This window comes from Pituophis catenifer, unplaced genomic scaffold (assembly GCF_029215685.1).
Source record: "Pituophis catenifer annectens isolate HBS135680 unplaced genomic scaffold, rPitCat1.0.hap2 SCAF_2, whole genome shotgun sequence".
Lineage (NCBI taxonomy): Eukaryota > Metazoa > Chordata > Lepidosauria > Squamata > Colubridae > Pituophis > Pituophis catenifer.
The window spans coordinates 238,199,558-238,222,012 of record NW_027256882.1 but is presented as its reverse complement, the minus strand read 5'-3'; the positions used below and the strand labels follow the sequence as shown (position 1 = coordinate 238,222,012).

The 22,455-nt window shown below is 39.9% G+C and overlaps 1 protein-coding gene across 2 annotated transcripts; it reads left to right on the top strand.

Annotated features, from left to right (window-relative positions):
- Positions 1 to 1,003: 1,003 nt before the first annotated feature.
- Positions 1,004 to 22,455, top strand: NFIL3 (nuclear factor, interleukin 3 regulated). Of its 2 annotated transcripts, none has more exons than XM_070938703.1 (2): positions 1,004 to 1,297; positions 20,569 to 22,455. In XM_070938703.1, the coding sequence occupies exon 2, from the start codon at positions 20,760 to 20,762 to the stop codon at positions 22,146 to 22,148; it is 1,389 nt and encodes a 462-aa protein (XP_070794804.1). In that variant the 5' UTR covers positions 1,004 to 1,297; positions 20,569 to 20,759; the 3' UTR covers positions 22,149 to 22,455. The 2 variants fall into 2 exon arrangements, with proteins under 2 accessions (XP_070794804.1, XP_070794805.1); XM_070938704.1 differs by lacking the exon at positions 1,004 to 1,297 and adding an exon at positions 2,995 to 3,080.

Below are 22,455 nucleotides of genomic sequence, written 5' to 3'. Positions count from 1 at the left end.
GAATCCCCAGGATGCGAAACCGACCAGGTTCTCTTACACGAAAGACACACCCAGGCTGCCTCGACCGCCATACCCACCCACGCTCCGCGATTGCCCATTGCAAACAAGCTTCCCACTCGCGTTGCGTTAAGATAGTTTCCTGCACACTCAGCTTTCCCTCCACCTTCAAGGTCTGAAAATACAAACCCTTTCTTTTACACACGCATTTCCACCTTCCATAAATGCCGACGCCGCGTGCGTTGTGTGTGTGTATGTGTGTGTGAATGAGTGTGTGAGTGAGTGAGAGAGAGAGAGAGAGAATGAGAGCTGCGTGGTTCTGTAGCAGAGGAAGACGCACAACAGCACCACAGTGTATTATTCTCCGCCCGCATTTGGAGGCGGGAGCGACACCAGAGAGGCGGGAGCGGCCGCCTGGGATATTTTCAGCTCCCGTTCCAACCTCTCTCCCCCCCCCCCCCCGCGCCTCCCTGTGATGTAAGGTCTACAACAGGACTACACACCGCCCGGCGTCTTTTTGAACAGTCTGGGAGCAGGGAAGAAAGAGGGAGGCTGCCTCTCCGCCTCGGCCCCGGTCTCTCTGGCTCACCATTGGGCAATTACGTAAATGTCAGCTGCCTTCCCTTTCTTCCTCCTTCGGCCCCCTCCGCTCCGCCGAGTTATGCAATATCCAAGCGCATACATCTTCTTACTGTACCCCACGCACACCGCTCCAACAGGGCGGAGAAAGTGTAAAAGGGAGGGAAGGGGAGGCGTGGTGGTGAGGGAGGGTGGGGGGGGGGAAAGCGGGCTTCGATTCAAGTCTGGTCCTGCCCTTGTCACTTCCCTGCGGGAGGCCTCCATTGGCTGCTCCCCGAGAAGCGCCGAGCTCTGATTGGCACCACGCAACCGCCCGTCATTGCAAAGGCTGGCAGGAGAATTTGTGCGTTGTGAAGAGTGTACAGTATTGACCTACTAACACAGATCTCTCTCTAGCAGCGGCGGCGGCGTTCGCGGAGTCGGCAAGAAGACCCAGTTACCGCTCCCTGACGTACTCGCTCGCGCTCCCTCCTCCTCCTCCTCACCCGGGAACTGCTTCTGACTGCTTCCAGCAGAGGCAGCGGCGCTCCCATTGATCAGGGGTCTTCCAGAAAGTCTCCCCTGAGCCTTTCCAGCTCCAGCGCCTGAGCACTGAGTCAGCCCGCTCGCCTCCCAAAGAGGCAACTTCTGAAGAACGCGGGCAGATGCCTGAAGGAGCTTCTGGAGTGACGGCAGGCTGTCCCACCGCGTTAAAGGAGATCGCTAAAATATAGATGTGCAGGTACTTGCCTACCTACCTACCTACCTACCTATCACTAAAACCTTCTCTGGGAGTGCACTTACCGTATTTCCCTACGAGCCAGTCTTCTTATTTCATTGGGACACTTCGCGTCCTTAGACCTTCCAGCCTACCTCGGGCTGTACACGTGCCTGTCGTTATCTGTAAGGCAATGGCCAGCGCCGCTTTGTGCGCATCTGTCTCGATGGCTGTCGTACAACTTTTTTTTTTTTTTTAAACAGCCTTTGGCATGCCAGCGCGGGACTTCGCCGCCTTTAGATGCTTGCATGCGTCCCTGGGTTCACGCTCTCCGACCTGGAGCGTGGCTTTCTGGCCCGAGGGGCTTTATCGCTTGTTCTTTCTCCGTGGCGGTCTTGTTGCGCAATGTAGCTCTTGTATGAGATAAATGGGTGGTTTGGAGGAGCGAAGAGGTTAGGCAAGCTTGAGGCCGGCTGATACTGAGCAATCCCGGCAGAGCTGGAGAAGAAGGCTCCTTGTTTGAACAGGGCTAGTGAAAGAATTGAATGCGAATGAATAGCAATTCGGCGATGTCGGGGATGGTAAGAAAAATGCCTCTCTGCAAAAGCTGCCTCTGTTTTATTGGACTTCTTTTCTAGGCGCACGTTTTAACTGTATGAATGTCTTAAACAGCCAGAGGGGAGGTTGGTGCAACTTGTTATTTCATACATTGCATAATCCGTCCAGGGTGAACTATTGGCAAGCGCTAATATAGGGCGAGAACGTGCAGTGTTTGGAGAATTTTCGCTTAGCGCTGTGGAATTCTGAGTCTCGTTACACATTTCATCTCTTCTGGATATTTTATAGTAAATGTGTTTAAGAAATGATACAGAAACTTTCAAGTAGGTGTCCACTGTGATCCTCGAGAATCCTTTTAAAAGAAAAGTCCTTACGTTCCAGAATTCAGTTTAAAATAACTATAAAAGGAATATACACGTAACAAATCGTTCTCTTCCAGGCGCTTTTTTTTTAAAGCTGCTGTGTGTATTTGCTGCCGTTTGCTCTCTGTTGGCAACTGGTTTTCAGGCAATGCCTGAATCTTTGATCGTTCCTGGAAACGTTGCATTATGTAACCACAAAATTTGCTGGCAGCGAGGCTGGGAAGCTAATTACGTGATTTTATAAACCTTCCCGCGAAGAAACTACAGCAATTCACCCCTTTTTTTTTTTTTTTTAAAGAAAGCGTTAGACTAAGAGGTGTCCAAATTCTTTTCTCCCTACCCCATCCCCAAGTCCCGCCTCGCCCCTCTGGAAAAGTAGACCGGTGGTTAAATGGAGCGACAACTCGGCTTGTTGAATATGTGCCACGTCCCTTAAAATGAGAATTGCGCACGACTATATTTAGCTCCATCACATTGAAGCAATTGTAGCTTCCTGGGCTATTTCTGGTCTTTTCTCCAGAGCTGTGCAAATAGGCGTTCAAGGACATTTGCTCGCGTTTTGAACTCCACGCCTTCGGAGACGTTCTGATAAGGCTGGTATTTTTAGGAAGGCATCTCGCACAGACATCAAGTGGTTTGGTAGGTGTCGGTTTTCGTGCATGATCTCCCAGCCACCCACCCCCCGCCAACCCCCCCTGACAGAAACAGACCTATTAGGAGATCATTACGTGTTTCGGGAAAAGTGAGTGTCTCGTATCTCATTGCCCCCTGCAGCTTGTATTGAAGAAACGAGACCGTGCTGACATGGGAGATGAGGGGGCAGCCGTTAGCTTCAGCCTGCTGTGATCTATGTCACTTGGTCAGAAGCCTGCCGTGCAAAGCGCAACGTAAGATGCTCTCGCACAATCTCCTTCCAGTTTTTCCTTGGTGGCGGCGGGCGTGGGGGGGTGGGAGGGTTCCCGACTTTTTGCAGCGATTACACTGAAAACGGCCCATTCTTTACGAACCGTGAAATGTTCTGAGGGCGGGGGCGTGGAATCAAATGTTAACAACCTTTTTAAATGTTCCTGCTGGCTCTTCTAGCGCGCGCGCGAGTTAAGGGGACGAGGAGGCGTCGCCGACATTCACAAGCTTTCTCTCCGGTTTTTTAAAACGAGGCTGCTCTGGTCATTCGTGTCCGCTCTGGCCTCGCCATGCGGGCTACTGAAGAAAGGAGGAGTGAGGCGGCGCTGGACTGGGGCCTCTCTTCCTGGGTGCCGGAAAGGGTGCCCGGGCGAGCGTCCCCGGGGCGGAGGGCGACGGCGGCGACTGGAGAGAGAGCCGGAGGACTCGCAGCAGCCCTTAGGCGTTGGTTGTTATGACTGGGCGAGAAGCGCGCGCTGGAAGGGGCTGGCTGGAGGGCGCTGCCTCGGCGCCTCGCATTCCTTTGTTCTGCGGAGGGGGGGGCGGGAAAGGCGGCAGGCAGCGCTCCAGCGAGGGGAAGGCGGGGAGGGGGAGAGGAGAGCGCAAGCCCGGCTGGCTCGGGCAGGAATAAATAAAGCAGGATAACAGTTGTTTTGTACTGACGGAGCGAGAGCAGAACAAGCTGGCCGGAGGGAGGGATGCGTCTCCAGTCACGTAGTGTGTGTACTCGCGCTGTTCAACGCGGGGATGGGAGGCAGGGCGGGAGAGGGCGGGCGGAGAGCTCCTCCCTGCCTCTCTCTCCCGGCTCCTTCTTGCCTTGGAAATGGAACTGGGTTAAGCCAGCCGAGAGCGCGCGCTTTCCCTCCCCAGCCGGCCTGAGGGACCCTGTCCCTTTGTGCCTAGCTTGCCGGAATGTCGCCCAGGCACTCAGCCGACTTGCCTCAAGTCCATACATTTGGAAATCTTCACGTTTGGAGAAGTTTGTGGAAATAATTTGGGTGAAGGGTGGGCCGGGCTACGTCTTTGCATGTTCGATGAGGCGAAGCAGGGATTAATAAAGCCTGGGATATCCATTGCCTGGTCAGTGATGAAAAGATAGTACAACTGACGTTTCCAAAATAGAATAAATCACCACCAATCTTAGTTACTTGTTCTGTCCTTTCCAGGTGCAGGCTGTACAAACATCCTAGGATTATTTTTCTTTCGTTAATCATGAGTTAATTGTTGCCTTCCTCCTAATATTATCTACAAGGAAAATAAGGTTTGCCAGCTACAGTAGTTTATTTTTGTTCAGAAGTAGATCAGGCTATTTTATACATCAGTTTCTTCTTGCCAAAATTTGTGGGATCACAAGTCCTATTTGCTGGATGGTGATGCTACACTCCAGGAAATTTGGATTAGCTTCCATTCTGCTAATCAGATTTCCTGGATCATCTTATATGGGTTTCTGGCAATTTTTTAACATTGAATTTTCCAGTTTTCCAAGATCTGTTAGTGCTACTATGGTAGATATTGCATATTCCAGAAAGGGAGTTATTTGTCTTTGATATGTTTTAGCTGATCCACTGATCATTGGAATTGAGAAGGTATCTTCACATGTACACTTGATTGTACAAGTGCGAGTCAATCTAGATATAAAAGCTTTTAGGGCAAACTTTTTCAATGTTTTGGAATTGTAAAAATGTAGATTTCTCAGTATTGTGGTTAATGTTTGTATATAAATTGTTCAAAGAATTGCTGTCTCTCCAATTGTTCCTATCTGCCCTACTTGATCTGGCATGCTCTGTGGGCACTGTTGGCTAGGAAATGTCAGCTGGCAGGGCCCAGAGGGAGAACCTTTTCTGCCATGGCACATGCCCTTTGGAACATCATTCCCCAAGACTTGTTCTAGCCCTGTTAGTCTTTCATAAGGCCTGAAAACTTGACTTTGTGACCAGGCCTGCGGCTCTGGGCATGGGTTAAAGCCCATCTCTTGGTTGTGTGAATGATTGGTTAGATTATGCTATGTTTTCTATTTTTGATTTTTGTTATATTGTATATTTTATGTATTTTGTTTTATAGTACGCTGCCTAAAGTCACATAAAAGTGAGATTGGTCGCTATATAAATCATGTAAACAAAAATATAGTAGAATAAACTCTCATATAGGTTGTACTTCAAATATGTACAAAAATATAGAACTTTCACAGTTATTTATTTATTTATTTTTATTTTATTTTATTTTGAATTTGTATACCGCCCTTCTCCCTGAGGACTCAGGGCGGTGAACAGCCAAGTAAAAACATCAAATACAAATATTAAAATACAGCTAAAAGATATAAATAAATTTGGCCCCATTAATTAAAAACGATAAACAAAACAATTAAAAACACTTAAAAAATTAGGCCAGCCTGGCTTGCTGGAAAAAGAAGGTTTTAAGGGCACGGCGGAAGGCACTGAGGTCATGGATTCTCCTTATCTCTGGGGGCAACTGATTCCAGAGGGTAGGTGCCCCCACAGAGAAGGCCCTCCCCCTGGGGGTCACCAGCCTGCACTGTTTGGCTGATGGCACCCCGAGGAGGCCCTCTCTGTGGGAGCGCATGGGTCGATGGGTTTCCTTCTCTTGGAGCAAGAAAGCTTTGGCTTATAATTAATGCTCATGGGCTCTTACAAAAGCAGTATATTCAGTACAGTTCAGAAAAAAATACCATGACCTTAAATAAAGAGAGCTTAGGGCCCAAATGTGCCATAAATACTTTGGGTGGAGGGAGAGCACATGAGCAATTCTTTTCGATCTGTATAGACTTGGACAGATAAATGGCAGTACACATCCTAATCATTGCTTTTTGAACATTTTCCAATCATAGGAATTCATCATAATATTTTATTTTTCATTTATTTTTTGTTTCCACTGAGATAATAGGTACAAAATTATAGTTCCCTTTTTATTACATAATTTAGAATCAACCCAAAGGAATATCAGATGGAATTGGTCATCCTACTGTACTATCACTTGAGAAAATATGTATAGACAAATCTTAATCATTGACCTATCTAGCATTATGGGTCATGCTTATCAAATAAGTTATGCAGTTAAATATACTTCTTAGTCATAACTGACTGCATAATCCTACATACATCTACATGAAGTAAACCCCACTACTGCCTAAAATGGTTAGCAGATGGCAATTGTAGTCCCACATATGGAGAGGAAAAAATAAATGCTATTGTACTGCATTGAGTCAGCAAAATCAGTTGGCTGACTTGGTGATTGACATGGTTTGTTTGGGACAATGTATAAAGTGTATGGTAGTGTAGCAACATAACATAAGATTAAATAGCAAATTGAACTAAAGGACTTTGGATTTGAAAGTTTAAAGTGAGAATAATTACTGAAGTTGAATGTGAAGAATGTGTCCATGTATTTTGTAGAGAGATTAAATCAATTAAGCCCCATAGAAAATTTATTTAATTAAAATAGTTCAACACCATATTTCATAATGTCAGATTTTAGGCATTAAAATAAATATAACTCTCCAATACAAAACAAAACAAAACAAAACAGAAACAGGGAGATATATCATTAAAACATAAAAACCTAGCAGTGCAAGTTATAAAAATAGTTGCATTACACTAGTATCACCTTTAGTAAAATAATTTCTTTCAAGTTTAAATCATAATTTAAAATACTGATACAATTGATTTACTGATATGCATAAGCATCATGGTATTTCTGAGGATTTGTTCAATATGCTTAACTATATTTAAGTCAATGGGGTTTACCCAGACTATTTAGCTTTATTTTACATTTGTATTCTACAATAATGAATTTCTGAAACAATTCATGAACTAGTTATAGTCCTGTTATCTACTTCTGTAACACTATACACACGCGCACACACCCCTTTGATATTAGCTAGAAATATTGATGTAGAACTTAATGGTAGCACATATATTTCAATCTTCTACAACCTGTTGCCTTTCAAATGCATTATATTGCAAATATTATAACTCTCAATCAAAGTGGCTGTAATAATGGGAAGTATACCACAATACATTTGGAGGAATATTGAGAACACATTATGTTGGGGAAAGGTTTGACTAATTCTTTAACATCTTTTTCTCTGAGCTGAAAAGCATACAGAGTTTTAACTTCTTTTCCTTTATAGAACAAATCTATTGTTTACTGTTGCTGAGAATCTCAAGATTCCTACCAATTCTATTAAAGAATTAATCAGAATATATCTGAACCCACTTCTCTATTTCAGGGGTTCTGCTGCTAGTCTGAAGTTCTCTCTCTTTTAAAAAATGAACTTATAATTACTGTTGTTTCTCTGGTTCATAACATTCTATTACCCAGCTCAAAATTTCAGTATATTCCTAAACACTTACTGACACAGTATTAAAACACTTCATTTTTACAGGTTAAAAACAATTAAAACAATAAAAAAGCAGTAAGAAAACCTAAAAGGAAAACAGAAATAACATTTCAAAGTTTAATGTCGAGTTTGGAGATCCAGTTTGGGAACTTCAGCCCCAACTCTCCTATGTGCAGCCCTCGGGCTTTGCTACTCTGCAGCGGAATACTGTGCACCTGTATGGATAAACAGCTCACATACAGGACTTATTGATGTTCAACTTAACCATACGATGAGGCTAATTACTGGGTGCATAAAATCTACACCTAGTTACTGGTTACTAGTTCTTAGTCACATACTCCCCCCGCACTTACGATGACAAGAAACTCTCATTCGGGAGTATAGTAAGATTCCTTTCTACCCATACATGGATACATTCCTGATCTCTTAAGATGCCGATTAAAGTCAAGAAATCCACCAATCTTGACAGCGCGTAAGTTGATGGCCGATCATCAGAAAACCACACAAAAGTGGATGGAGGCGTGGAATAGCTGTTCCCCCCAAGATGTCTCCGACCATATCAGTCCTAGTAGTATACCTCCAGGATTTAGCCTACCCCGACACATATGGGTGACATATAATAGAATTAGAACAACTCATGGGGTGTATGCTGACTCCCTGTATAAATGGGGAAAGACATCCTCAGCACAATGTTATTGCGGGGCCCCTCGACAGACTATCCAGCATATAGTGAGGGAATGCCCTAACAGAAGGTATCCAGGAGATTCTAGGGACTTCCTCTGCATAACAATGGTACATTTGGTTACAGCATCTGAACGGTGAAATTTGATTGTAAATATTTATTTTCCTCAAGGGATCAGTAGTTATAAAAATTAGGTGTAAATAAATAAAAAATATTATTTGCAAGCCTGAATCATTCTATTATATATTCTGCCCTGATAATTTTTTTTACATAGCACATGTGTGTAAGAAAATTACCAGGCAATAATGCATAACTGAAAGGAAAAACTTCAATCCCAGGTTAGAGAGCGACAAATTATTGTTCAAAGTGATAGTGAATTTCATAAGTTGACTAATTCATTAACAGCTTTCCCAATAGTTATTCTACCTTTTCAGTTTTAATTACTAAATGTTTTAACCATTTATTCTTCCAGGAATTGGTTTTTACAATTTTTATTTGTTCTTACAGATTCAGTTTTCTATTGGAATTTATTTTTTGAAGCAATAGTTTTTGTGTTTACTCTCTCCCTATGAGTAATGTGAGACTACTGTTGCTTTTTGCTGTTTATGTTGGGCTGTGGAGAAAAACAGTGCTAGCAGTTAATGTACAATCTGTACAAGATATCAATCACTTTCAGTTGCTTGTATCTTGAAACAAAACATATATCTTTCGTTTGTTGCAAACTGGGCTAATTCTGCTAAAGATTGTGCAAACTTCATTTATGCAATAATATCATTTCCCCGGATGGTACCTTGTTACATTATTTTCTTGATCTCTGGATATTATAACATCAGAGTGATGCAATATTCTGAACATAAAAATGCTTTGTTTTAGGGTTATTACATATTGTTAAGCAAAAGATGTGACTCATAAGCACAACAGATTCTTGTAGATTATCTTGCTAGGATATACAACCTTTTATGAGAGACCAGCGCTGTGGGTTTATAGGAAACTTCAAAATGGTTTTCAATCAATTTAAACCTTGAGGGTTCCTTGATGCTCTCTGAGCTCAGTTGTTTTCTTGCAGATATTTCATTACCAAACTAGGTAACGTCATCAGTATTAGAAAAATCAGAGATATCTGTGTGTAGGCACACTTCCACCAAGGAACAACTATTCATGCACAAATGCCTAGGACAGGATATCCTACCTGCCAGCGTCTGATACACATCTCCAATAAATTGCACAGAAAACTAGCATTGATAATATTATCTAGTTTGGTAGTGAAACGTGTACAAGAAAACAACTAAACTCAGAGAGTACCAAGGACCCTGCAGTTTAATCCAGAGTTACAAATATTCTCTTCTATCAATTTAAAACTTGTTTGGCAGACACATTTGGCATGCTACGTGCTAGCTCATGAAATTATATTTATTCAAACTCAGAATATCTAAAAGACACACGCACGCACTCACACATACGCATACATATGCTTTTTATAAGCATTAATATAAAGTCACAAATTTTCTTTTTCTAAACTGTTGTGGTATTGGTAATTGACCAAATTGACAATATATTTATGCTAATACTTAGCATAGCTATTATGTAACAGACCGTTGATCTGACCTTTATATACAGTTTTTTTTTTTTTTTTTAATTTGATTTATATGCCGCCCTTCTCCGGAGACTCAGGGCGGCTTACAGTGCATTAAGCAATAAGCTTACAGTATTATTTAAATTAAAGGAGTTTTCATGCTAGAAGTTCATTGTAATTAAAACTGGAATACATTCTTACTTAATGTAGAGTTTTTTAAGTCTCTATAGCCTCAAGCTGCATAAGATTATTATTTCTGGAAATTTTAAGTAATAACTTAATAATAAGTAATATAGATGATGTTACTTTATCATTTTTTTCTCACTGTGATCTGTAATCAGACTTACTTTCCATATCTGGACAGAACTTTAATCTCTACTATGACAAAGAAAAACAAGCATGCCAAAATGTGACTCATACTGCTGAGACTAATAATGTGTAAACTTTTGTGTGATTTCTGTTAGGATGTATGTCTCATCTATGCTAAAATAACTTTTAAATTGACTCGGACATGAATTCTTTTCATACAAGCTCAATCAGTTTCAGTCTATTTAAAAGCATGTACCATTAGAAAAAGTTTTTCATTTATTGTAAATAATTATTTGCTTTTTCAGAGCTATAAGTGCTATCTAAATTCATTGTTTCCCATAAATAGCAAACTGTATACAGTGTAGGATAGCATGGCTTCCTGAAGTTTTGTTTTAATGGCTTTCATTAGTAACTTTTGTGCGTTTTACTCTTATTATTCAGTATAGAAATATTGTTAAATATGTTTTTCCCACTGTATTGTTATCACAAATTAACATCATTAATATGAAGAAATTAAGATTTTTGCTTAGAGACATTGCTGTTCTCACAAAAATTCATAAAGCTGATGTCTTGAAACTGGAAGATGCATTTTGTAGCAAATAGATCCAAGATGCATTTCATCCCAAATAGATCCAAATTAACTTTGACTAGAAATAATATTGAATCAGCCAGATTTGCCACTTACCTTATTCCATTTTATAGTTCAGATCAGTAGATGATTGAAAAAATGCTGATTTGTGTTAGCAACAACCAAAATAGCCTTCAGAGGATTGCATTATTTTAAGTTGTAAAAAAGATATGAATTTTTTTTTGCGAGGTAATAAGTTGCTTTTACAGAGACAGGTGGCTTATATAGGTGTGATTAGTAAAATAAATAAAAAGTAGTAATAATAGAGCTTTTTGTTATAGGAAGTTCTCAAAAAAGAATCACCTTACAAGTATTTAAATTGAACAAAAAATAGACGCCTCAGTATGACAGGCTTGTCATAAACCATGTTTATGTGTTCAGTAAGGAAGACGTTCAGCTTTGTATATAGCAACACTGGGAGCAATGTAATTGTTTGAGTTATGCCAGATCTTGGAAGGTAAGCAAGTTGGGCCTGTTTAGTAATTGGACTGAGAACTACTTGGAAATTCCAAAGCCACTAGTTAGACTGAGACTCTGGAAATGCATCCTGGAAAAATTACAGGCAAACTATTTTTGTAACTAGGCCAATAAAACTTCATACTTGAAGTCACCAAAGATCAAGTTCAACTCAAGAGCACCCTTACCATTTAATTAAGAGCGATTGTCATTCACCAACTTGTATATATCATTTATTAGTACTTCTATAAATCATTTACCAGTTGGTACTTTTATATAACCATAGAATCAACTGAAATTATGAGATAAATGTCTGATATAGTTTTGTAATCATAGTCTTGACAGAAATGTATTTAAATAAATCAAGTACTCACTGTTAGTGTAATGTAATAAAATGTATTAATTGATCAGATTCAGAACTCTTATCCTTTTGCCTATTCTTGGGATGGGGAGAAAAATGTTTATTATTGAACATTTTATAAAATTTTGTAAAGGATATTTTATAAAATTCTATGTATAGTTAAATAATTATGAATTTTGGAAAATAACAGAAAAACACTAAGATTTATACATGTGTAAAGTAAATAATATTATTTATTCTAACCCTAATTCCATAAATTATATAAAATTGCCTTTTAAGAAAATACTGAACTTTACATAGAGTCCAATGAAAGTTCATACAGAACATATGGAAGATTGGGTATGGAAGAGAAAATTGTCTACTTTCCATCTATCCTTCCATCTTTTGTGAAGTCATAAATTTTGTGAAGTCATATAAGATTTATTTGAGATGAGAGTGGTATGTTTTCAATAGCAGATAATTGAAACAGTGGTAACTGGTAAAGGATGAGTAAAACTCCATTCTGGCAGGTGCAGTATTACAACCTAAGCCTTATCCCTTTTGTACATGTGCCAATATGGTACACACATACAATAGCGGCAAGGCTAGCATCACAATATTTATTGTACCTGCTCTTTTGCATTCTGACTCCCCTCTCCCCATGGATGCCTTGTCAACATTGAGTGATAATAAGATTAACATTTCATGTTTATTTTGGGTTTCCAATCAGCAATCTTTTATTTATAAAACAAGATATATAATTGTTTTGCTATCAAATAACTCATGGTAAGGGTAGGTCTGAAAGACATTAAAAATAAGACAGCAGAAAACAGTTGTATTGTTCATTTATTTTTTTGTTTAGATTTATATGCCGCCCTTTCTCCGAGAGAACTCAGGGCGGCTCACAACAATAAAACAGAAAAATAAAACAAAAACTTCGGGTTAAAAGTTACACATAAAATCCCTAAAATCAATTAAAATCCATTTAAAAAACCCCCATCAGTCCAGGACGGCCAGGCGAAATAGCCACGTTTTTAGTTTGCGGCAGAAAGAGCAAAGGTCGGGGGCCATCCGGAGCTCTAGAGGGAACTGATTCCATAGGGTATGTGCGCCCACAGAGAAGGCCTGCTCCCTAGGGGTCGCCAGCCGACACTGTCTGGCCGACGGCACCCCAAGTAAGCCCTCTCTGTGGGAACGCACCGGGTGATGGGGAGCTGTTGCTGGCCGCAGAAGGTCCGCCAAATACCCTGGTCCTAAGCCATGTAGGACTTTATAGGTAATCACCAGCACCTTGAATCTCACACGGAGGGCAACCGGTAACCAATGCAGGTTGCGCAGGAGGGGTGTAACATGAGAGCGTCGGGACACTCCCATCACTACCCACGTGGCCGCATTCTGTACCAGCTGAAGTCTTCGAATGGTCTTCAGGGGCAGCCCCATGTAGAGAGCGTTGCAGTAGTCAATCTTAGGGTTTGTTTAGGGCAGTGATGGCTAACCTTTTTGCCATCACGTGCCAAAAGCAGGGGGAACACTGGGAGGTCACCCACATGCATGCCTACATCCATAATTCAATGCGACCCCTGCGCTCCCCCGCCACTTTTAGCACGCAATGTCACAGTGGGCCCGGTAGGCCCGTTTTTCACCCTCCCCGGGCTTCAGAAGCTTTCTAGAAGCCTGGGAAGGGCGAAAACGGCCTTCCCCATCCCCCCAGAGGCCGGAAACAGCCCATTTCCCAATTTCTGGTGGGACCGGAAGGCCCAATAATCAGCTGGCCAGTGCACGCATGCACGCTGGAGCTGAGCTACGGAAACGCTCCCGTGCCACTGATATGGTTCCGTGCACCACCTGTGGCACCCGTGCCATAGATTCACCATCAGGGTCTTAGGGTTTTGGGTTTTTTTTTTTTTGCTAATTTATATACTTGCCTGTGGACAGAAGTATTTTGATGCTTTCCTTCTCTATATAAATTTAATTTAACACAGCTATATAAATATATCCAGCAAGACATGGGAGTATGTGATAGTCTACTATCTGGACTGAATAACTTGCAAGTTGTTGCCAAAGTATCTCAGTTGAGGCAGGGTTTTCTTAAACTGTTTTAAGTCAAGCTGGCAAAAAAAGCATAGAAGAACTTAAATGTTAAATGCAGACATGGCCATAATTTCATTTTACAGATAATCAACTGAGATTAACAGCAGAAACCTATATAGAAATCAGACCCATTACATTTAAAATTGTTTATTCCCAAATAGGATCGCAACTCAAGTTTTGTTTTTGTTTTTTTTTAAATCAAACTCAGATTTAGATTCTGATTCAGAGCCAATAACCAAAACAGTTGATAACATGATTGTTTTAGGTATTTGCTTTATTCAGTGTCTATTAAAATAGATGGATTGATCTAGAATGGTAGAAATTTAATTTTATTTTAAACGAGATTGTGATTTACTTATAGCTCTGATTCTAAATATAAATAATGTTTATGCCTAGGAACAATTCTTGAAACTTTTGTTTTTTATAAGTTGAGAACAATGAAAAATGTGTTGTAAAAGCTGAATAATTATTAATTCAAGTGTAAAAGTAATATAATTAAATATATGCATACAACATTGTCCTTCAACAGTAAAACTTGCTATTAAAAATACCAAGAATTTGACAAGCCCTTTAGTTGAAACTTGTTATGTTTAGAACTAACTACTGTATGTATGTAGTTTGCCCCATGACTGAGCATCCTGTATGCCTTACACGATAATGACTAAAGGTTGCAAAGTTAATAGAAACATTCCAGGTATTTATCTGACAATGTTGGTCTTTTAACACTCTGATTGTTGTTTTAGAATAATATCTATTCTAGTCTATAAATCTTTAATTAGAAAGTAACAGAAAATATCATTGTGTGCTTTAGAATCAAGCTAGACAAAGAAAGCCAGGCAGTTTGATGATCAACTGCAGTTGTATCATTGCAAATTTATATTTGTTTATATTTCATACTTTTGAACAACCCTTCTCCCTCAGAGATTATATTATATCACAGTGGTAAATAATTGGTTTGACTAAAAATATGATGCCTCTGTTCATTTCAACAGTGAGGGTTAATGTAGTTAATGGTCAAACCAGGTAAATACAGCTTTTAGTCTTTTTGCATAGATTTAGTTGAATACTATCAACTCTGTTGTTTCATAGGCTTCCTTTTGTCCTTCTGCAAATGAATATCTGAGTTTCATTATTATGATGCAAACTCCAGGTGTAGAGGATAAAAATAGTAAATTGCATAACATTCCCCTTCATTGCCTCTTAACCAAAGATAATTTATCTTGAAGGTCCAGTCAGGCTGAATAGGAGTCTTTCAGAAATTGTGTTTTTGAAGACAACAGAAGCCATATCATTTTTAAGTATGGAATAGTTAAAAAGTAGGGATGAAGCATTATGAACTTATTTGGTTTTCATGTTGCCCTTTTCAATATTAAACTAGTTGTGGCTGATTATTACATTGTTAAATGTAATGCTGTTAAATGCTGTAAACAATTTTTAGTAATTCATTGTATTTAAAAAGATATTTCAAGAGATGCAAGGTAGCATTTATAATTGGGTAATAAAAAGTTGGTTTGTTCTGGAAGGCATTTGGCGATTGACCATAGATTGAGTGTAGTTACTTTTATTTATTTTATTATTAAAATTTATATGCCGCCCTTGTCCCGAAGGACTCAGGGCGGCTCACACAAATAAGACAACAGCAATAACACCTAAAACCAATATGAAAATTAAAATCCCCAAAATTAAAACCTCGTAGTTGATCAGGGAGTTTGCTGGAACAGCCATGTCTTCAGGCCAGCGCAGAAAGTGCGGAGATCGGGAGCTGTCTGGAGCTCGGTGGGTAACCCATTCCAGAGGGTCGGTGCAGCCACAGAGAATGCCCTCATCCTGGGGGTTGCCAGCCAACATTGTCTGGCCGACGGCACCCGGAGGAAGGCAGCTCTATGTGAATGCACTGGGCGGTGGGAGGCCGGTAGGAGGTGGTCCTGCAAGTTTCCCGGGCCCATGCCATGTAGGGCTTAATCTTGTTATCTAAGCTTTTAAATGTAGACTTTATTCTTATTTCTATCTTAATATCTGAACTACTCACCAGGTCAATGAGGATTGAGGTAGTAGATAAATTGCATAAATAAACAAACAACTGTGAAATTAACCATAGAAGAAATGATAGAATTTGAAATAAAGTAATTGATGGAATTACAGTTCACTAATTTATGTATATATACACACATATCATATTTTACAATTACATTATAAATAGCAGTAGTAAAAATTGACTTGATTTGCTGTTATCAACAGATGAAGTTCTAGCTGACATATAAACAAAGAAATTGAAAGACATCCAAGGTTTGACTTTGATATTGTGCCATAGCAAACTATACAGTATAGACACGTATAAAGTTAATGGAATCTTGCAGTGTTTTAGTAGATTTTTAAATAGTAACTCTTTGTAAAGACACAATGTGAGAAAAAAAACCCACTTTAACTTTGTGGTTATTGTAAATATTGAATTTGTTACCAGAAGATTTATCTTATTTTAACCACAAGACTGCTTTTCATATTGTCAGAGGAAATGGTACTTTGTTTACCATTTCCTTCATTCAGTTCAATTTTATTCATTTACTGTAATAAAAAGGAACTTCAGTTTTTGAAAGAAGTGAAATACATGTTTCTTTATTAGCATAATGATTCTTATTAGATTGTGTTCATTCTAAATTACTAACTATTCCATACCTCTAGTGCTATGACATTGAATCATTATTTGCATTGGAATGGGATGAATAACAGGCCATAGGAGCCATGGTGATGCAGTAGATAGAGTGCAGTATGGCAGGCTACTTCTGCTGGCTGACTGCTGACTGCAATTTGGCAGTTCAAATCTCACCAGGCTCAAGGTTGACTCAGCCTTCCATCCTTCCGAGGTGGGTAAAATGAGGACCCAAATTGTTAGGAGCAATATGCTGACTTTGTAAACCACTTAGAGAAGGCTATAAAGCACTGTAAAGCAGTATATAAGTCTAAGTGCTATTGCTATATTGAATGCTAAAAATACAGTATATATTGGTATATACTGTTGTCCTTGGAAGCACCACCAGCTAGGCTGTTGTGTATAATGCCTCATCCTCTCTGTTGAAATAGCTATACTTGCTGTTAATTTTCCAATGAACTAAGATTAGGATTTTGATGTTAGCCTATAAGGCTTTAAAAACATGAGGTCAGGGTGCTTCAACGAATTCATCCATATCAAGAATAACCAATGAGGAAAAAGGCCTATTCTGCCATGGCCTCAATTCTGTGGAATGCTGTATGTATAGTACTAAAGATAAAGCAAGCACCAACCTTATTTTTGTGTAAGTGATGCTGAAAACATGTTTAAACTTTGGTGTAATTGATATTGCTTTATTAATCAAGGATACTGGTGTTTCTGTTTTAATATAGCTTCATCCTTGTAGTGTTTTCTTCATCCTTGTAGTGCAACCGTTCAAAATTGCAACATAACCGAACCCGACCTGAGGTTACAAATGTTGGAGCACTACGGCAGTCGTTCACTCTTAGAATGACTGCAGAAACACTGCAACATTCATCCTGCCTATTGCCCCCCTCCCCCCGATCTCCACAAGCAGGCCTTTTGAAGATCTAGTGACCTGTCTCCTCTCCAGCCTCTCTGTTTCTTTGCCTGCTCTCGGTTGTTGTGGTCCACCAGCAACCTGCAGAGCTTGCAGCGGAGTGAGACAGTGAGGAGGCTGGGGAGGACAATGGGCCAGTCCTGGAGTCAGGGGAAGGCTCAGATGAGAGTTCTGCGTCGGAGGCAGAGATGGGGCCAGGGCCATCTGGGAGCGATGCGCGGACTCCGGAGCCTCCAGAGGTGGATAGCAGAGAGCAGAGGAACAGGAGGAGCCTGTTCCTAATACGTACATGCGAAGAGCTGCCAGAAGACAAGAGCAGCTAAAGCAAAAAGGACGACTCGAGACTAAGGCCAGGAGATGATTGGTGCCTCCCAGAAGGCTTAAAAGAGTAGCAACGGCTCTTGGGATCTTTGTAGAAAAGCAATGTTGCTACATTTGTTTCTTGTCAGCATCTCTTGCTTCTGAACTTTTGCCAAGAAAAACAGGGTGCCAAAGTTAGACAAAGGTTGGTGATAAGGCCGAAGGACTGTTTATGAAGAATTTGTTTTGGATTTAATTTGGATTAAGATGAGAATGAAGTAATTCTCAGCTGTTCTAATAAAATATGTTTGTTTAGGACTGATTGTGTCTGGTTATAACTACTTGGGCCTAGGTCACAACAGCGGTGAGAACAGAGGGAGAGCAGGACGAGTGGGCCCTGCCCAGATTGTTTGACTCACCGAACCTGTCTGCCACTTCTGGAATGGCAGGCAATCTCTGAGACTCCTCCAAAGGCTTCCAATCTTGGCACAGAAAAGCGTTTGCATGCCGATAGGAGGCTTTGGGGCAGAGAAATCGCTTTGCTTCAAGCCTCCTGTTGGTGTCCAAACACTTTTCCTGCACAGACTGGAAGCTTCTGGGTGCCCTGATATCGTGGGACTTCAGACACCCATTCTCTGCAAAAGCGGATGGATTCCTGAAGTCGTGCAAGATCATGGCCCCCAGAAGTTTCCAGTCTTAGGGTGAAAAGTGTTTTGAGCACAGATGGAGCGCTTGGAAGCAGCAAAATTGTGTCCCACTTAACTGGCCCATTGGCACGCAAAGGAAGCTTCCATCTCCAGGTGAAAAGTGTTTGAGCTATATTGATCTTCTAGCAGAAAATTGGGTAAATTGGGTATCAGAAATTGGGTAATTTATAGCAATCATTTGCTAAAATGATTGAGAAAAGATTTAGCAATTACTAAAGAGAGAAATCAAGATGTAAGCAAACATAAGAGACATATGCCTGCATTTCCTAATTTCCTTGACTTTATAAAGCATTATTTATCACCCACTCCACTCAGTTAGAATTAATTAGAAAGCAACTACATCATTATTTCTGTGCTTCAAACATAAATCAATAAATTATCAGCAGTAAAATGTATATGTTTATTTTTTCTGGAATAGTGTAAAATGAACACTCAAGAGCCATTTGGACCTGTTTCCCACAGAAAAGAAAACACTGGGAGCCACAAAACCTTTCTCGTGCCTGACTATTTCTTGAGTGGCCACAAAACTAGTATATGTAGTTCAATTAAACGTCCTGTTTTCTTCTGAAACTTTTCTTTTCTTGGATTTATCCATGGTTGGCCTACTGGGGGTTGAAAAGCTCAATAAATTGTGTGCCGGCGGGTGTCGCACATCGGTGGTTGTGACGCATATTTTGAGTGACGGAGCCGCAGCAGAGAGGTGAAAGAGCCACATGAGGCTCCAGAGCCGCAGTTTGCTGACCCCTGGTTTATATGATAAATGTATACGACTGCTTTATATGACTACTGCTGTTATGGAGTAATAAATTAAATTTATTGTGGCTACCACTCCAAAGGATTTATAGCGGCTGGCCACAAAGGTCAGCTGGACAATGGTCAGCCAGGGATGGCTAGGAGGGAAGCGGGTAGACTATGTTGCCTAATGGTGGCATGGTCCTCACCTAATGACTGCAACCAGACTACTGGAACTGCTGTTGCTCAGTGATGTATTCAGATATTTCACCTAACGAGCGCTTTGCTTAGTGATGGCAATTTCAGACCTAATTTGGGTTATGCAAGGACCATCTAAAATTTTATTAGTTTGACGGATAACTCAGAAGTATACTGAATCAATCATTGGTGAACCCAGTGTTTGCTTTGAGGTTTGCTTTTGCCAGAAATCAGAAGTAAATGCTGTTTCTTGGCAAAAAGATCATAAACTGTGGGGGTGGGTGGGGTGGCCATTGGAAATGTTTTTGAGGTACGGCATTTTGGAAGCAGTAGAACACAGCTTCCAAAATCTGCAGGGTTTGAAAATTTGTGCCTGCTCTTTCTATTCATGTCAAACAGAAATGTTCCTGTAATCCTCCAGAATGGAGTGAGTTGTAGCATCTGGACAGAAAATGTTGCCCACTCTGCTTAATATATACGTGTGTAGATATGTTTGATTTTAATTCCTTCTGAGGAATGCAAGCAATATGTCTCCTTGGTATTGATGGTTTATTGGATTTCTAAAAATTGTTCAACACAATAAATATATTTATGGTTCTATTTATATATTTAGACAAGTAGATTTCATTTAGTTGTAGGAATAATGATTAAGCTAGTTTGTTAGGTAGATGCTGTTTGTGTTTATTAATGAGGTTTTAACGATGTCTTTCAATTAGTTGTGTTTTTAAACATGTAGTTATTAATAGCTGATCTGCACTCTATGTACATGACAGATCATGTAATGTGTAAGGCACTATCTGTAAATAGGGATGGGATGGGGGAGGGGAGGGTTTTTAGATAGTGGGTTTTTAATGTTGTAAGCTACTTGGAGTCACCATATATGAGTTGGGCAGCCCTATACATTTGCCTAATCAGTAAATGAATACAAAGCTCTGGTCAGCACATTGCCAGTTTATGTTAGGGATCACTTTACAAAAATAATTCTCTTTTATAAAATGTAAATGATGTAAAAATACCAAGAGAGGACTTCCTCAAGATTTTGTCACTGTGAGAAGCAAAAGGGACATGATCGGAAGGAAGACCTTCTCTTTAGTTGCTTCAATATAAGGGGGATCTGTGAGTTTAGGTGGGTGGGTGTTAAAAAAGTCAAGGTGGTAGATCCAACTGTGTAGTCAAAGAGCTGCCCTTTATATGTGCATTAAGCACACACAAAAAATTATTAAAAAAAGCTGCCCTGAGAAGACTTTCCTTTTTAAGCAGGCATTTAAGTTTTTAGTGACTGGGCAGAATTTTTTTTAGCTACCGTTATGTTATGTTGGTCTGAGGGTATTGTGGTTTTTACTGGATTGTGTACTTATGCATTATAGTTAGCCACTGAGTCAGTTTATGAGGGAGCGTAAATATTGTGTAAATGATAAATAAAGGATAAATGCATAATACAATTAAAAGTGTTGCAAATGCTTTCTTTTTTAAAAAAAAGAGAGAGACTGAAAATTAGTAACTAAACAATTATTATTCTTTTGTATGCCACAGATTTTTAAAGAAGCTTCTCAGATGGATCAGCTCAGAGGAACATTTCACCAAGATGCCTGAGACTATGGAATAAACAGAATAATACTTATGGAATTAAAATCACTGTATATATCTAATTATTCTAGTTCTACAAAAGGCCCTGAAAGGTTACTTTATCATATTATTTACATATTTACTGAAACTTGTTTCTGATGCAGCTAAGAAAAATGCAGTCCATTAAAACAGAACAGGCATCTGCTGATACAAGTGGCAACATGGACAAAATTATGGCTCTTAATTCTACACTGACTGATGTATCGGATGACTTAGCTACTGGTGATGAAATGTTACTTGCAGAAGGAGCTGTTACGAAAAACAAGGCTTCAGCATGCAGGAGAAAGCGGGAATTCATTCCAGATGAAAAGAAAGATGCTATGTACTGGGAAAAACGGCGTAAAAATAATGAAGCTGCCAAAAGGTCTAGGGAAAAACGGCGACTGAACGATCTTGTCTTGGAGAACAAGCTAATTGCACTGGGAGAAGAAAATGCCACTTTAAAAGCTGAGTTACTTTCACTGAAGTTAAAGTTTGGTTTAATAAGCTCTTCTGCATATGCCCAAGAGATTCAGAAGCTCAACAATTCAACAGTTGTTTATTTTCAAGAATACCAGAATTCCAAATCAAGTATTAACACTTTCATTGATGAACATGAGCCAACTATTGTAAGCAGTAGTTGCATATCTGTCATTAAGCACTCACCACAAAGCTCTTTATCTGATGTATCTGAAGTGTCATCAATAGAGCACACTCAAGCAAGCCCCACACAAAACAATAGCAGAAATACTGATAATAAATTCCAACTCATAAAGCAAGAACCTATGGAATTAGAAAACTATACAAGAGATTCACGGGATGAAAGAGGGTCCTTTACAACTTCAATATATCCAGGCTTCATTGGAAGCCATTTTAATGGCTATTCACATTCCCCTCCACTGTTGCAAGCAAACAGGTCCTCCAGCAATTCTCCAAGGACTTCAGAAACTGATGAGGGTGTTGTGGGAAAGTCATCAGATGGAGAAGATGAGCAGCAGGTTCCTAAAGGTCCAATTCATTCTCCTGTTGAACTTAAAAATACTAATGCCATAGTTAAAGTTCCAGAGGTAAGCTCTTCTGCACTTCCTCATAAACTGAGAATTAAGGCAAAGGCCATGCAAATCAAAGTGGAAATGTTGGATAATGAATATGATGCCACACAAAAACGACTGTCACCTATTGATATGTCATCTAAAAGACATTTTGAACTTGAAAAGAATAATGCACAAAATTTAACACACAATACTCACACTCCTTTCTCAATTCAAGTGACTAATATCCAAGACTGGTCTCTGAAACCAGAACACTGGCACCATCAAAAAGAACTCACTGAAAAAACTCAGAGTGACTGCAAAACCACAGGGCTTGATGTTAAAGACAATTCCTACAAAGTCTCTGAGACAGAAAACTTGTACTTGAAACGGGGCATAGCAAATTTGTCTGCAGAGGTTGCTTCCCTTAAGAGACTTATAACTACACAACACATCTCTGCTTCAGACTCTAGCTAAATGACTACTGAGTAATTATTATTTTAAAGGATGTCATTTGCAGTAGATTGGTATGTTTTGTATTACGCTGAATTTTCACTGGACTTGGAATGTCATTTCACTGTAATGTTCACATAATGTCTGATGGATGATGTCTTTTTGTGCACAGATGACTGTGGAGATGAGATTGTCAAGATCACTAGCCTCGTGTATGGTGAAGATGCCTGTGTACATGCTGTATATATAGTGAACATTATTTTTCTGTCATTCTGTTACTATAAAGTGTGGAAGTTGCCAGTTCCAATAAAAAATTGGTGACAAGCACAAA